Here is a 16,887-nt window from a genome sequence, read left to right on the forward strand (position 1 = left end):
TATTTCTGTGGGGTCAGTGGTGATATCCCCTTTATCATTTTTTATTGCATCTATTTGATTCCTCTCTCTTTTCTTCTTTATTAGCCTTGCTAGCGGTCTGTCAATTTTGTTGATCTTTTCAAAAAACCAACTCCTGGATTCATTGATTTTTTGGAGGGTTTTTTGTGTCTCTATCTCCTTCAGTTCGGCTCTGATCTTAGTTATTTCTTGCCTTCTGCTAGCTTTTGAATGTGTTTGCTCTTGCCTCTCCAGTTCTTTTAATTGTGATGTTAGAGTGTCAATTTTAGATCTTTCCTGCTTTCTCTTGTGGGCATTTAGTGCTATAAATTTCCCTCTACACACTGCTTTAAATGTGTCCCAGAGATTCTGGTATGTTGTATCTTTGTTCTCATTGGTTTCAAAGAACATCTTTATTTCCGCTTTCATTTCGTTATGTACCCAGTAGTCATTCAGGAGCAGGTTGTTCAGTTTCCATGTAGTTGAGCGGTTTTGATTGAGTTTCTTAGTCCTGAGTTCTAGTTTGATTGCACTGTGGTCTGAGAGACAGTTTGTTATAATTTCTGTTCTTTTACATTTGCTGAGGAGTGCTTTACTTCCAATTATGTGGTCAATTTTGGAATAAGTGCGATGTGGTGCTGAGAAGAATGTATATTCTGTTGATTTGGGGTGGAGAGTTCTATAGATGTCTATTAGGTCCGCTTGGTGCAGAGATGAGTTCAATTCCTGGATATCCTTGTTAACTTTCTGTCTCGTTGATCTGTCTAATGTTGACAGCGGAGTGTTGAAGTCTCCCATTATTATTGTATGGGAGTCTAAGTCTCTTTGTAAGTCTCTAAGGACTTGCTTTATGAATCTGGGTGCTCCTGTATTGGGTGCATATATATTTAGGAGAGTTAGCTCTTCCTGTTGAATTGATCCCTTTACCATTATGTAATGGCCTTCTTTGTCTCTTTTGATCTTTGATGGTTTAAAGTCTGTTTTATCAGAGACTAGGATTGCAACCCCTGCTTTTTTTTGTTCTCCATTTGCTTGGTAGATCTTCCTCCATCCCTTTATTTTGAGCCTATGTATGTCTCTGCATGTGAGATGGGTCTCCTGAATACAGCAGACTGATGGGTCTTGCCTCTTTATCCAGTTTGCCAGTCTGTGTCTTTTAATTGGAGCATTTAGTCCATTAACATTTAAGGTTAATATTGTTATGTGTGAACTTGATCCTGCCATTATGATATTAACTGGTTATTTTGCTCGTTAGTTGATGCAGTTTCTTCCTAGCCTCGATGGTCTTTACATTTTGGCATGTTTTTGCAATGGCTGGTACTGGTTGTTCCTTTCCATGTTTAGGGCTTCCTTCAGGGTCTCTTGTAAGGCAGGCCTGGTGGTGACAAAATCTCTAAGCATTTGCTTATCTGTAAAGGATTTTATTTCTCCTTCACTTATGAAACTTAGTTTGGCTGGATATGAAATTCTGGGTTTAAAATTCTTTTCTTTAAGAACGTTGAATATTGGCCCCCACTCTCTTCTGGCTTGTAGAGTTTCTGCCGAGAGATCTGCTGTTAGTCTGATGGGCTTCCCTTTGTGGGTAACCCGACCTTTCTCTCTGGCTGCCCTTAAGATTTTTTCCTTCATTTCAACTTTGGTGAATCTGGCAATTATGTGTCTTGGAGTTGCTCTTCTGGAGGAGTATCTTTGTGGCGTTCTCTGTATTTCCTGAATTTGAATGTTGGCCTGCCCTACTAGGTTGGGGAAGTTTTCCTGTATGATATCCTGAAGAGTGTTTTCCAACTTGGTTCCATTTTCCCCCTCACTTTCAGGCACCCCAATCAGACGTAGATTTGGTCTTTTTACGTAATCCCATACTTCTTGCAGGCTTTGTTCATTTCTTTTTCTTCTTTTTTCTTTTGGTTTCTCTTCTCGCTTCATTTCATTCATTTGATCGTCAATCGCTGATACTCTTTCTTCCAGTTGATCGAGTCGGTTACTGAAGCTTGTGCATTTGTCACGTATTTCTCGTGTCATGGTTTTCATCTCTGTCATTTCGTTTATAATCTTCTCTGCATTAATTAGTCTAGCTGTCAATTCTTCCACTCTTTTTTCAAGATTTTTAGTTTCTTTGTGCTGGGTACGTAATTCCTCCTTTAGCTCTGATAAATTTGATGGACTGAAGCCTTCCTCTCTCCTCTCGTCAAAGTCATTCTCTGACCAGCTTTGATCCGTTGCTGGCGATGGGCTGCGCTCCTTCGCAGGGGGAGATGCGCTCTTATTTTTTGAATTTCCAGCTTTTCTGCCCTGCTTCTTCCCCATCTTTGTGGTTTTATCTGTCTCTGGTCTTTGGTGATGATGACGTACTGATGGGGTTTTGGTATAGGTGTCCTTCCTGTTTGATAGTTTTCCTTCTGACAGTCAGAAGGACTGTCTGTTGGTCTGTTGGAGATTGCTTGAGGTCCACTGCAGACCCTGTTTGCCTGGGTATCAGCAGCAGAGGTTGCCGAAGATAGAATATTGCTGAACAGCGAGTGTACCTGTCTGATTCTTCCTTTGGAAGTTTCCTCTCAGGGTTGTACTCCACCCTGTGAGGTGTGGGGTGTCAGACTGCCCCTAGTGGGGGATGTCTCCCAGCTAGGCTACTCAGGGGTCAGGGACCCACCTGAGCAGGCAGTCTGTCCGTTCTCAGATCTCAACCTCCGGGTTGGGAGATCCACAGCTCTCCCCAAAGCTGTCAGACAGAGTCGTTCGGGTCTGCACCGGCCCTCGCTGTTTCCCCTGTTGGTCTTCAGCTGTGCGCTGTCCCCAGAGGTGGAGTCTACAGAGACAGGCAGGCTTCCTTGAGCTGCTGTGAGCTCCACCCAATTCGAGCTTCCCAGTGGCTTTGTTTACCTACTTAAGCCTCAGCAATGGCGGGCGCCCCTCCCCCAGCCTCGCTGCTGCCTTGCGGATAGATCGCCGCAGACTGCTGTGTTAGCAGTGAGGGAGGCTCTGTGGGCGTGGGACCCTCCCGGCCAGGTGTGGGGTATATTCTCCTGGTTTGCCTCTTTGCTTAAAGCGCCGTATTGGGGTGGGAGTTACCCGATTTTCCAGGTGTTGTGTGTCTCAGTTCCCCTGGCTAGGAAAACGGATTCCCTTCCCCCTTGCACTTCCAGGTGAGGCGATGCCTCACCCTGCTTCAGCTCTCGCTGGTCAGGCTGCAGCAGCTGACCAGCACCGATTGTCTGGCACTCCCCAGTGAGATGACCCCAGTACCTCAGTTGCAAATGCAGAAGTCACCGGTCTTCTGTGTCGCTCGCGCTGGGAGTTGGAGACTGGAGCTGTTCCTATTCGGCCATCTTGCTCCGCCCCCTCCATTATGGAGGTTCTTAAAAACAAAGTGTTTTTGTTTTGTTTTGTTTTTGACACTGGGTCTTGCTCTGTTGCCCAGGCTGGACTGCAGTGGCAGGATCATAGTTCACTGCAGCTTCAAACTCCTGGGCTCAAGCAGTCCTCTTGCCTTAGCCTCCCAAATACCTGGGACTATAGGCACACACTACAATGCCTGGCTAATTTTTTCAAAAAATTTTTAAAATTTTTATTAGAGACAAGGTCTCACTATGTTGCTTAGGCTAGTCGTAAACTCCTGAGCTCAACTGGTTCTCCTGACTTGGCCTCCCCGAATATTGGGGTTATAGACATGAGCCATCATGCTTGGTCTAAAAAATTAAAAATAATACTATACAGTCCAGTAATCCCACTTCTGGGTATATATCCAAAAGAAATGAAATCAGTATCTTGAAAAGATACCTGTACCCTCCATGTTCATTGCACAGTAGCCAATATGTGGAAACAATCTAAGTTTCCATCTGAAATGAGTAAAGAAAATATGGTGTACGTGGTGTGTGTGTGTGTAATATTACTGAGCAATGAAAAGAAGGAAATCCTGCCATTTACTACAGTATAGATGAGCCTGGAGGATATTATGTTAAGTGAAATAAGCCAGACACAGAAAGACCAATATTATATGATCTCACTTATATGTGGAATCTAAAAAAGTCAAATTTGGCTGAATGTGGTGGTTCATGCCTGTAATCCTAGCATTTTAGGAGACCAAGGCAGGAGGATCACTTGAGCCCAGGAGTTCGAAACCAGCCTGGGCAACATAGGGAGAGCCCTTCTCTACAGAAAATAGAAGAAATTAGCCATGTGCTTGTGGTGGCATGTGCTTGTGGTCCCAGCTACTTGGGAGGCTGAGGCAGGAGAGTCATCTGAACTCTGGAGGTTGAAGCTACAGCAAACCATGATCACATCCCTGCACTCTAGCCTGGGTAAGAAAGCAAGGCCCTGTCTCAAAAAAATAAATTATTAATAATAAATAATTTTAAAATTAAAATACATTAAAATGTCCAATTCATAAAAGAGTAAAATGGTGGCTGCCAGGGGTCTGGGAGAGGGGGAAATGGGGAGATGCTGATCAAAGGATACAAACTTTCAATTACAAAAGAGTAAGTTCTGGAGATCTAATGTACAGCATGGTAACTATAGTTAATAATACTGTATTGTTTACTTGACATTTGGTAAGAGAGTCGATCTTAAGTACCCTCATGGCCCTCACCACACCCACATCAATGCTGAGTGGTGATGAATGTGTTAATTGATTGTGGTCATTTCACTATATATATATATATATATATATATATATATATATATATAATCATGTTGTACACCTTGAATATATACAGTATTTATTTTATGCCAACTATACCTCAGTAAAGCAAGGTAAAAATGTTTCTCCTGCATATGCCTTTTGAAATGTATATATAGACTTAATCCATGGCTAGCACACAGAGAAGTGAGTGCTACCCATGTTGATGATGATCGTGATGACAATGACAATGATTGACTTAATTGGTTCCCAGAATTCTGATTAGAAGCCAGGTTCCCCTAACTCTCCTCCTGCTTCTCGAACTGAACTTCGGCTCCCCCTTGGCTTTCCCATGTGCTCCTGGTTTCTTGACAACTCAGCCTCTGCTCCTGTCACTGGATACTGTGCTAAATTTTTGGATTACTGTCAACACAAGCTTTGTTATAGTCATCTAAGAACTTAGAGGGATTCCATGATCCTTCCTGTCTTTTAATGGGAACTGGATCAAGGTTGTCTTCAAGTATCTGGCCTCAATTTGGTCGTCTGGTCAGTTCCCAGCCAGCATGCCTGAGCCCTGCACTCCCATTTCTGATCCTTTGCTGCCCTCTAGTAGCTGCTCGCCTGACTGTGCAGCTGTGCAGACCTGAAAGGGAAGGTGTACTTGCTAGATTGCAGGGGGCTTGTGCACCTGGATGTTAAGGAGGTGTCTGATGAGAGGAAGAGACCCAGTGAAGAATGTTCCTCAATGCTGACTTCTTTTATTTTTTCCCTGGTTTTTCACTCCGTCCATTTTTATAGAGCTCCTTTTCCCCTGTAGACATTATTAGAGGGTTGTTTCCGCCTTTGAAGGAAAACAAAATGCCTTGCCTTTTTTTTTTTTTTTTTTTTTTTTTTTTTTTTTTTTTTGAGTCAGTGGTCGGTGATTGAAAGTGTTTGCAAAACATCCCCAAGGAGAACTTTAATGTCATTTTTATGGAAATAAAGTGGAAAATAATAGGCACTATTTTTTTAAGTGAAAGAAAAAGGCCCTTGTGGGTTTTGGTAATGACTTAGGAAGACAAGATATGGTGAGCAGAAACCTTTGAGATTTAGTGAAATGTGAATTTCCTAAGAGAGAAGCACAAGAGTGAGACCTTTTTCTTTCATGTTTTCTGAGTCTATGCTTCTTATATAACTGTATTACAAATGGAATGGACTCTGGATCCTCCTAATTTTTCAGTATACACACAAATACACACAAATACACATATATTTGAGTATTATTTTCATAGCCATTCCTACTCTTTGTAAGTACTTGAAAATTGACAAAGTGCTTTCTTATTATCTAGTTTGATCATCTCAGCAACCCAGTAAAATTGGTAAATTCAGTATTGTAATAGAATGGTAGAACTGTAAGGAATTTAAGAGACACAAATGCCTTATTTTACAGATCAAGAATCTAAAGCTTAAAAAAAAATTATTAGACAAGACTCTTTGATCCCAAGTGACAGAAATCCAACTCAAACTAAATTAGCAAAATGGAGACCATCCTGACCCAAGTAACTAAGTCCGGTGTATTAGTGATTTAGAAATGGATGAATCCGGATGTTTCAACGACATCTCCAGGAATCTGTCACTCTCCATCCCTTGACTCTGTTTTCCTCTGTCTTGATATGATTCAAAGTCAGCTTTTCCCACGTGGTGATATGATAGCAACTCCAAGTACATAGCCTACCATTCCCAGTGGAATGAAGACTGTCTTCTTTGCAGTAGTTCTAACAAAAGTCCTGGGATTACATCTCATTAACATGGCTTGTGTGACTGCCTATTTCTGGACCAGTCCCTGCGACTAAGTGATTGTGTGTTCCACTTAGTCAGCCTTGATACCCATTCCTGGAGGGGTAGAGGTAGGGGAGTGCCAGCCCCATGCACACCATGTGGACCGAGAGTGGGTCTGCAAGAGAAAATCAAGGTGTTATTATTCCCTGAAGAGGAAGGAGCCCTTGATGCTGTTTAAGCATAAACAATTCGTGTGGATTAACTGACCTTTTGTATATGTGGGTTCTGTAGCTTGTAAGTTAGAATTCAGAACTACATGTTTAGTATTGTGAGTTAGAACTTTGCCTGTGAATATACTTTTCTAGCAAAGGAATTGTACTTTTTTCACCTTTTTACATCCAGGGCCCATCATGGTGGCTGGCATAAGGCATGTGCCCAGTCACTTTTACCCAAGATGAAACAGCCGATATGTAACTGGATTAGAATTTTAACCTGAGGCTTCTGACTCCTTAGACATCTTTCAACTCTGCCGCCATATTTCCCATGTTTAATTTCCCTTTTCCTTACTTTCCACCATTATTACAGTTAGCGATATTTGATTAAAATATTCTAGGTGTTAGTATTTGTCACCTACTTGCATGTGTTTTGGTGACTCATAGTACACATTACTTGAAGGGGTGATAGAGTTTTTCCACTTCATTGTATCAGAAAAGATAATTATGTCAACATATACTCAATAGGATACCTTCACATATTGTCAGTACAGTTTTATTTGAAGGAGTAGCGTGTCTTAGAATTGAGGAGGCTTTGTTGTAGTGTTTTTGTTTGTGTTTGTTTGTTTGTTTGTTTTGAGATAGGGTCTTGCTGTCTCACCCAGGCTGGAGTGCAGTGGCACAATCATGGTTCACTATAGTTCAACCTCCTGGGCTCAAGCAGTCCTCCCACCTCAGCCTCCTGAGTAGCTGGGACCACAGGTGTGTACCATCACATGAGCCTGCTGAGTTTTAAAATATTTTTGTAGAGACGAGGTCTCACTATATTGCCCATGTTGATTTCAAACTCCTGGGCTCAAGTGATCCTCCTGCCTCAGTTTCCCAAAGTGCTGAGATTACAGGTGTGAGTCACTGTGCCTGGCCTTATAGTTTGTTTTTAGTACATGCATTCTTACTATGGAAAACTTAACTCCTTCCTATACCACAAAATGAAAGTCATCAAAATAGCAGCTGGAACAGCAAAAAAGTTTGGAGGTTGTTATAGTACAAAGCCGTGTTGAAGATGGAATTACAGAGTTTTTAGCAATGTATTACTAGAGCTTCCAAAAACAGACACCTGAATTACTTTAGAGATACATTATGTCCTTGACAGGCTATAATTAAGCGTGTCAGACCAGAATCTACTCTCAGGGAGAATGTGTATTTCATACTTCCTTCATACACAGAACCAAGACAACTTTTTAATTTTAGCATCTTTTACTTTGCCTTTTTCTTTGTTGCTCTTGCTGCCTCTGACTTCAGTGAAAAACTGGCTGGGCTGTATGTTTCTTCATATCTGGAGAACAACAGGGTCCTCATGATCTTGTCAGAAGCACCAGGAATGAATCTGAGGTGTGCTCTGGAAGAGCGGGCACAGAACACATCCCTTTTCCTTTTTCTTCTCTGCAAACAGGTAGCATTCAAGAATCATGTTATTTGGAAGAATTTTCTCTTAAAGTGGCAGTGCTATTGTTGTTTTTTAAAGTAATTTATGAGCATCCTCTTTTCCATAAGAGCTTCATAAACAGTATTGCATGTAAAATAAATCCACTAGAAGGGAAATCCTTTCACATTTATTTATTCGACAAAAGTTTATTGAACATTGGCTATGTGCTAGGTACTGTTCTAAACAATGAACAAAATAGACCAAAAAATCCTGCCCTCATTTTTTAAAAAAAGCCATGGGCAGGGAGCAGCAGACAATAAACAGAAAAATAATTAAAATAGGTAGTGTGTTAGATGGTGATTCGTGATATGGGAATAAAATAAAACAAGAAAGGGTAATAAACTGGGTATGGAGGGAGTACTGTCAACAAACCACTTCATCCAACCTGTTTTAGAAATCTCATTTCTTCCCTTGATCTAACCTAGCTGCTGTGCACACATCACTACTCCTTATGGTTGGCGTTGGATTTTGAAGTAGCTGTGTTTCTTTCCTTCCTGGTAGCACGTAAGCCCACCACCGCTATATCCTGGGAGTGTGGAAAATGAACGTTCTTTTAAGACAGCTTTAGTCTATGTATTGAAAATTCATCTTTTTAATTTGAATATAGAACCTCTCCCTATTGGGTTTTCCACTTTTCTTTATTATTCAAATAATGTGCTTATCTTCCAGGTTATCTGCAAATTGTTGGTCAGAGTATCTGACATAAGTCAGCTGTGTGATATCCTAAATCCATGAGATTATTTATATTAAAGTACTTATTAATTTAGCCCTAAAAAAGAACAAAATTTGACGAGCACTACAAAATTTGAAGAGTAATACCGCCCCCTGCCCCAAAAGAACTACCCAGACATTCATAAAAATAAAAGCAAGTGTTGGTCACTGATTCTGGAATGAGTTAGGAGGAAGAACCCCTGTGTGGGTCACAGAACCTCAGTACCTAGAACAAGGTAATCAGTAAATGTCTGTAGGAGAAAACTCCTGTGCACAGTACCCGTGAAGGTCTGGACTAGGATGCTGGCAGTCAGGTGTCAGGAGGACTAGGATGCTGGCAGGAGGGTGTTAAGAGGCGTTTTAAAGGTGAGCTTGAGAAAGAGGGTGATGATGCAGTGAGCTCATGGAAGAGAAACGTGTGTCCTGCTGGGGAGAAAATGGAGCTTGATTCAGTTCAAATCTAGTTGGAGATGGTCATGAAGGCTGCCCACAGATGTTGGACTCAAGGATGAGGGAAGGTTGTTTAGCTTTGTTTTGTTTTATTGTTAAATGGGTTCTGTAGCTTGTAAGTTTTTGACAGACTCTTGCTCTGTCATGCAGGCTAGAGTGCAGTGGTAGGATCTCGGCTCACTGAAACCTCTGCCTCTTGGGTTCAAGTGATTCTCCTGCCTCAGTGTCCTGAGTAGCTGAGATTACAGGTGCGCACCACTATGCCTGGCTAATTTTTGTGTTTTTAGTAGACACAGGGTTTCACCATGTTGGCCACGCTGGTCTTGAACTCCTGACTTCAAGTGATCTGCCCACCTCAGCCTCCCAAAGTGCTGGCATTACACGTGTGAGCCACCATCCCCCGCCAGGGGAAGGGAGTGTTAAATGAGGGAGCAAATTTGGGCTGACAGTGGAGATATGGGAGTCAAAGCAGAGAGGCCATTGCTGGAGCCCTGGGAGAGGATAAAATGGTGAAGAAGGTGACCAACATGCTGTGACAGAGCTTGGGGTAATTCTAACATTTAGGGGCAGAGAAAGAGGAGGCATGAAAGAAGGAAGAGGTTGCAGGAGTTAAAGGAGAGAAACCACTTTGTACCATTGTAATCACAGAAAATTTTGTGGAAAAGGGTGTGTTTTAGCTGTTAATCCCAACTCCACCTGCTTATGATTTCTCTGACCAAACCAATCCATACTAATCACATGGAGCTAGTTTAAGGAAGAGTCTGGACTCTGTAAGCAAGTGTCAAATTGTAAAATTGTATTTTCTACCAAATACATAGTGGCTAACGAAATCTTTTACTGCTCTCTGTCCTAGGCATGTTACACAGATAAATTCAGTTTACCATTCAAACAAGCCTAGAAATGATTTTTACCGTTTTGCAAATGAAGAACAGAAAGGTTAAGAAACTTACTCAAGGTCACACAGCCATTTAGTGGCAAAAGCAAGATTCAAAGTCAGGCAGTTTGATTCTAAACTGTGCTTTTGGCCATTACACCATTCTCTCCTACATAATGCCTCCGTAAACAGTTGGACATACCTAGGCTCTTAGGAGGATTATTTCTGGTAGTTTTTTTCCTCTTGTACAAGCATTCCTCAATTTCTACATATTCTATCTTTAACATTTTCCAGCAGATGCTTTTAGCTGATGGATTTCTAAGGTTGTTACCTTCACAGGAGCTTTTCTGGGTTCCTCATGTTCAGTGGAGGCAACCTTCTTTCCTTGGCACTGTGATGGCCATCAGAGCCCTGCCTAAATAAGCAAATAACACATGAAGTGTGCATTATACCCACCCTTTTATATCACAACACACCAGAGGCTCTGAGCTACTAAGTGCTTTTTAATCACCCCAGATTTGCAAGAGCACGTCCTAATGACACTTCCTAAAGGGCATCGTTACTTCTACAAAAATGTTTTCTCATAAAATATTTGCTTTAAAAAATGCCTGATAAATTGTGTCTTGGGCAATTATACCAACTTTTCACACCCTTAGAAGCTGTGTCAGCAAACTGGGTCTTGCTTTTTTGGTGGTCCTCCATGACAGCTCATCACTGGCAAGTTCTGTTCAGTGTACATCTCCCTTGTCTGACCCTAATGTTTGGTCTCATGTTGACACACTGGTTGAACTAAGTAGCAGACAGTGGTCACAAGAATTACAACATGTTTGAGCTCATGATTGTTTTTGGTGTCTTTGAAAAGGGAGATAAAAATGGCCAATTATAATAAGCTAAGAATGAGTCAATGCGGTTGTCTATAAGGAGCTGAAAAAGTGGGTGAGAGTCGCATTTTAAGATCTCCGAGAACACTGTGTTTTAAAATACCCGGAAGATTTGGGAAATGCACAACATTTAATAACTGTATATGTGTTGCAGGGTAGGGGGTGTGAGGACCAGTATATTCAATGCTAGCCAAGTCAGGATGCTCCATGCTGTTTAAATAATGAGCTAAGCATGTTAAGCATTTTAAAGCAATTGCATGCAAAGACAAAGAAATGTAATAGTTAAATGAGCAAATAAATGGGATCTATCAGGTGTATTTCATATCAGAAAGATTTATGAAGTTGAAATGAAGAAGAAAGTGCAAATTATTTTAATGCTTTAATCAAATTGACTCTAATGATATAAAATGTTGAGTATTTGTGGGATTAACCTCATTGTTTTAGTTTTTTTGCAAAATGAATTTCCAGGTTTAGGTATATGGCAGAACATTTTTGGTTTATGATGATTCTTTCTTGTTAAGAATCAGAAGAACCTCCAAACTGCACTGTTTATTTTTGGGATAGAGATGTTATATAAAAGAATGAATACAATGGCAGCGAATCAAGGAAATGAGAAAATTAGAATAAGATTGTGGGGCTATGTGTGCCACCCCCTGATAAAGCTCTGGAAAGCTTTGGTTTTGAGAATATATTGGAACCTTTGAGCCAATCTTAAGGTTTTGTTCGTCCATACACCACGACCCACCCCCTTCTTATGATAAAATTAGTACCATATTGTTAGTGGAGGTGATATTCCAAATATTTCAAAACCAGCATGACACAGGCCAATCAGAATGGGCAAACCATGCAGTGAGAAGGGATTCCTGGTAAACACTTGATACATAATGGTCTTTCACTAGACGGTACCTGTCTTAACTGTCACCCGTTTCTGGTTCCTTCTGGTCAGGGTGGTCCTAGAATGATCAGCTGTGCTTCAGAGGGGAGAAGGTGATAGGCCCTAGTTTTGCCCTCTGTCGAAATATAACTGCACTTAAAGGTTCTTTGTTAATTGAATTTGTCCCCCTGTATACTAGATCACATTTTGTATCGGTGGCAAGGAAACCGTGAGAAAGAAGAGGAGAAAGAATGATTAGCCAGGGGTGAGAAGCTGTGGTTCTTTCCTGTTCTTTACCGCTTACTAGCTGAATGACTTTGATGAAAAACACTTTCTCCGAAACCAGTTTTCCTTTTCTGGATCAAAAACCTACAATAGAGTTGCTCCATGAGACATTATGTATGACAGTGCTTTCTAATTCATTAAATTCTACATAAACGTGGTACACTTCTATTATACTTTAACAAAACTAATGTTTTAAAGAAACCCTGAAATAAGAATTATCATCTTAAGGGACTAGTCTGCCCTGAATCCACCAAACCCATATTTTCATATTTTGAGGTGTTTGTGTAAAGAGGGGTAAACCTCTTGAACTAGCTCACTCACTCTTCTTCAGATCACATCGGAGCTTAATCAATCTATATTTTGTACAATTTTACTGCCTTCTTTTTCCATAGCCCCTGCTTGGTAACCCTCACAGAGCATGTTGTAAAGTTTGAACTGTCTAGACAGCTAAACCACCATAATTAACATGTTTGTGACAGGTGCCAAAGACACATGCTTACATTGATCTGGTAGCCAAGAAATGTAGGTCACTCTCTCTAGTGGTAGCTCATGTTAGGAGCCTGTGGTCCAGATTCCACCGGTTGCCTTGGCCACTTGAGACCTTCATCCTACAAGTCGATACATTTTGAGATAGAAAGCTTGCATTGTTGGAAGGCATTTTACCAGTGCTAGAGTTCAGGATGGGAGGCTAACCTTGCATTAGGCAAAGGGAGGACAAAGGGCTTAGAGCAAAAAGGTTGACCTGGGATTGGCTCCCTGGGAAATCTCTGAGCATTAGCGAGGCCAGAAATGGAAGAAGATGGGAATACTTGGTGGATTCCTTCATTTTCTGGAAAAGAGTTACTGCAGGAGGCTCCATTTCTGTAAGATTTCTGGGGCTGCTCCTAGGCAGGCTAATAGGATAGATATGGATTGGCAGCCACAGTATTCAAAGAGAGAAAAAAAAACCCTAGTTTGGGCTCTCAGAAACCTTTCAAAGAGCTCCATGATGGGTTATTTCCCCTGCCAAAGAAATAGATCATTTTAGTAGTTCTGAAGACCTTTCTTGGGACCAGAGGACAGAGCTTTAAAAAAAAAATGAGCATGTTAGGAAAAGGGGAAAATATTTAATCATTTTAGTCATAAGGAAAAAGCAAATTGGATCTGAGTCTGCACAATAGCAGAGGTGCAAGAGATTCCTGTATGGTTTTGAGTTTTATTTGAGTAGACTGGGCTGGGGTGGTGGTGTTCCACAGGCAAGATTCTACTAATAGTACTTGGCAGCTGCGTATTCGGAGTGCCTGAATTTTAGGAAATATGTTAGATTTGGAGAAGAATCTTGGAAAGAGCTAACTGTAAATATTTATCTCACTTTAGCTAATAACTCAGTTCTCTAGTACTAAGGTATATTTCTATTTAAAGCAAAAATATATATATCAAGGAGGCTAAACTATTTCTAGGGATAGCCTAATAGAGAAGAACATAATATGGGTTGAAATTCAAAGAAAGATTTATGCTAATCAGAACAATTATAAAAATTTGATTTTGTACTACAGTCCATTTAATATAGTATTTTCTATTGATTAGTGGTTGCTTTAGCTAGACCATCCTTGGTAAAAGAATTCTGTTCTTTTCAAAAACATTTAAAGTAGATGCTTATGATATTCAGATGTTTTTCACACACAAATTATTTTTCTGTTGGACTCAAAATACAAAGCATATGCATTTCAATGGTAATGGATTGAAGCTGTTTGAGTTCATATTGAATTTATGAATGAAGAACAGAAAGTTTTACCAGTAAATTTGGAATACTGGAAGTTATTTTAGAAACCAGCTTGAAAGGTTTTTTACAGCCTGAAGAGTAGAGAATAAAACTTTATGAATAATTCATAAAGTCCTAGAAATATTAATCAAGTAGTTTAGAGAGTGATATATCTTTTCATTTTGACTAATTGATTTTTTTTTTTTTTACTTAAACTTCCTGGCCAACTGTCTAATTTTTTTGTCCTGAATGTTTATGTTAACTCCTGTGGGAGAATTGTGGATTTTGATTAAAATTCCCTACCAAATGTTAGTTTGTATTGACTATATAGTGAGCAAGCTGCTGCTGGCAGATGAGGAGGTGTGCTCCGCCTTCTTGTCACTTTGTGAATGGATTGTGAAGGGTTTGTTAATTTGCTCTTCACTCCATTGGAGCAGATACTCATAAATATCTGCTATGTCGCAAGACTGTTTTATTTGCATAATGAGAAGAATGGTTTCGGGGACGGTTGTTTGGGAAATAGTATAATAAAGTATATTAAAAATAGAAATACTTGGCCTTGTTTGCTTTTATTTCTGGTATCTTTAGAAACAGTCTTGACTGTGTTGCTTTCCAGCCAAGTCCTTTTTTTGGAAGGGTGATTAAAGGGGCTGGGACTCCATCTGCCTGATTGCCTAGCCCAAACCCTTTCTTGTATTTCCTCTGTGAACATACACTGCCTTAACTCTCATAGGTTCAGGAAGTACCAAAGAGGTCTCTGTCCTAGAGCTGCTTCCCTGCTATAGGCAAAACTATGATTCTTTCCTCAATCCCAAATATAAATGGCCCTCCCTCTTTTTCTTTCCTTTTTTTTTTCTTTCTGTTGTTGTTTGAAGAACATAGTATATGATCCATGCATTTCTTCCTAAAGTAAGAGTGCAAGCATTTCACTTGCATTTCCATTAAATGAGACATATAAAGGACACTGACTTGATGCTGAGAAGGAAAGGGGCTGATGGTGGCTGAACTGACTGGATACATAGCGTTTTGCCTTAAACAGAATGCACTGCTCAGTGCTTGGTGTTAGATTTATGGAATGGCTCCTCTCCCAGCATCGTCCCTTCTTTGTACAATTTGGTGCTTTGTTGCTATCGAAACGGCATTACTTTCTAAGCCATTGTGATTGTGAAGGGGGAGGAGGCTGTGGCGGGCAGGGGTGGTGGTACTAGTGAATGACACAGATTTACCAGATGACATGTAGCGGACCTCTGCATCAGCCAAGAGGAATTAAGCTTTGTCACTCCCCACTGGGACTACCTTTCTCCTGGTATGTGCGCAAGGAATTCATATGCTGCTGCTGCTGCAGCCACCAGAGCAGAGCCCTGAGTACACTTTGCCACAGAAAGCAGTGAGCAAGAATGATAGCTGTCTCTTTTAAATGCCGTTGTCAAATTCTGAGGCGACTTACTAAAGGTATCGTGCTTTCCTTGTTATTCCCTCAGTGAGTCTGTTGCAGTATTCTATAAACACAGTTTAATGGTTTTTACTTTCAAATATGACTGCCTTTACAATTTATTGTCAAGCAACAAAGAACTCAGTGAAATATGTATAGATACATATGTAGAAGTAGACTCGGCTTTGCTTTCTGTCCTTACATCCTGGTTGTGTTCGTGCTGAAATCATGAAAGCAGCTTGTGTGATTTTTTTTTTTTTTTTTTTTTTTTTTTTTTTTTTTTTTTTTTTTTTTAATGACTTCATTCTTTGCTGAAAAGAGAATGTGTTTGGGTCCGGTGCTGAAGTTATTGTGGGAAACCATCATTTTGCATGCTGATTAACTGGTCAAGAGAAGTCAAGTGTGTGTTACTGTCCTTTTTATGATACATAAACTAAATGCTGCTGGCAGATTCAGGACTCGCACAGCTGGTGGATCAACAGAATAATTGTTTGTTCTATTAATTTCCAACATCTTTTTCCCTGGACAGCTTTAATTTCTTTATGTGTTAGAATTGCATGTCCAGAAAAGTATGTAATTCCAAATACTTTGGTCCTATGTAATATTAGAAGTTTATTTGAAAGTAAAAATCATTGCTCGGAATCTTATCAAGAATTACTAGCTTCAGATTGTCACTCTTAGAACTCTAAAATAGTAATTAAATTTCTCTATAATATTTAAGGCATTATTGTATTTGAACCATTCTGGATGTGCCATCTCATTTACTTTGTGAGCATTCTATTGAAAAGTTAGTAAATGGATGCCTTAAAAATCTTGTCTTGCGTCCATATAGATATGTGAGCTCTCTTGCCTTATTTCCTTTAGATAGAACCTTCCTTAGAGAAAATTTATTATTTAAAAAAAGCTTCATTCCGAGTAAATGTATTTAGTTGCAAATGCCTTTCTTTTTCAGCCTGTAATATAGAGTGCTGTTGAGTAATTAATTAATGGATATAATTATGTTCTAGAAGCTCCGAACCTATAAATATGTTAATGGATGCTATTTCTATCAGTTTAGCTTGCCATATCAGAGTTCTTTGATCACCAGCAGTGCAGCTAAAAATGCAATTAATATTTTATTTGGCAGAAGAATGAGCACAAATCAAATAGTGAGAAGTAGATCTTTAAGTCAATAACAGGAAAGAGAATAAATACTATAGACCAACTTCCCGAATGCATTTGCAACTTGTTTGGATAGCAGAGTGAGTCCTTTAAAAGGTACTTTGGGGGAAATATGGGGAAGATAATCCATTTTAAATTAGGCTGTTAGCCCAAGGGTGTAAATTCTGTTTTGACTTTATCCTCTACAATTGGTACAAAGGTACAATTTCTGTTTGTAAATCATGACTAAGAGACTATCCTTTCTGTTACGGTTTTAGCTAAGACTTTTAAAGGCAGGCCTCTTATTCTGAAAAGTTCTTTTCTGACCTAATTTTGGCATTTACTTATCTTGATGTTGAGAATTTAGTGCTCTTCTTACGTCATAAACATGAAGCAATCATTATTTTCTATTTATCTATATCAGTTCTTTTATA

The 16,887-nt window shown here is 39.9% G+C and overlaps 1 protein-coding gene across 6 annotated transcripts in view; it reads left to right on the forward strand.

Moving 5' to 3' along the window:
* Positions 1 to 16,887, forward strand: part of GRIP1 (glutamate receptor interacting protein 1) — a 761,679-nt gene that overhangs the window by 412,521 nt on the left and 332,271 nt on the right. For 2 of the 6 annotated variants that reach the window (XM_030939012.1, XM_010379950.2), the window contains exon 1: positions 15,109 to 15,333. The exons of 3 other annotated variants lie outside the window; for them this stretch is intronic. In XM_030939012.1, coding sequence (XP_030794872.1) covers positions 15,279 to 15,333 — 55 coding nt within the window. In that variant the 5' untranslated portion in view covers positions 15,109 to 15,278. Of the gene's footprint in view, positions 1 to 15,039; positions 15,334 to 16,887 lie in introns of those variants that run through there. One more of the 6 variants, XM_010379957.2, reaches the window with a different exon arrangement.

Source organism: Rhinopithecus roxellana, chromosome 10 (assembly GCF_007565055.1).
Source record: "Rhinopithecus roxellana isolate Shanxi Qingling chromosome 10, ASM756505v1, whole genome shotgun sequence".
Lineage (NCBI taxonomy): Eukaryota > Metazoa > Chordata > Mammalia > Primates > Cercopithecidae > Rhinopithecus > Rhinopithecus roxellana.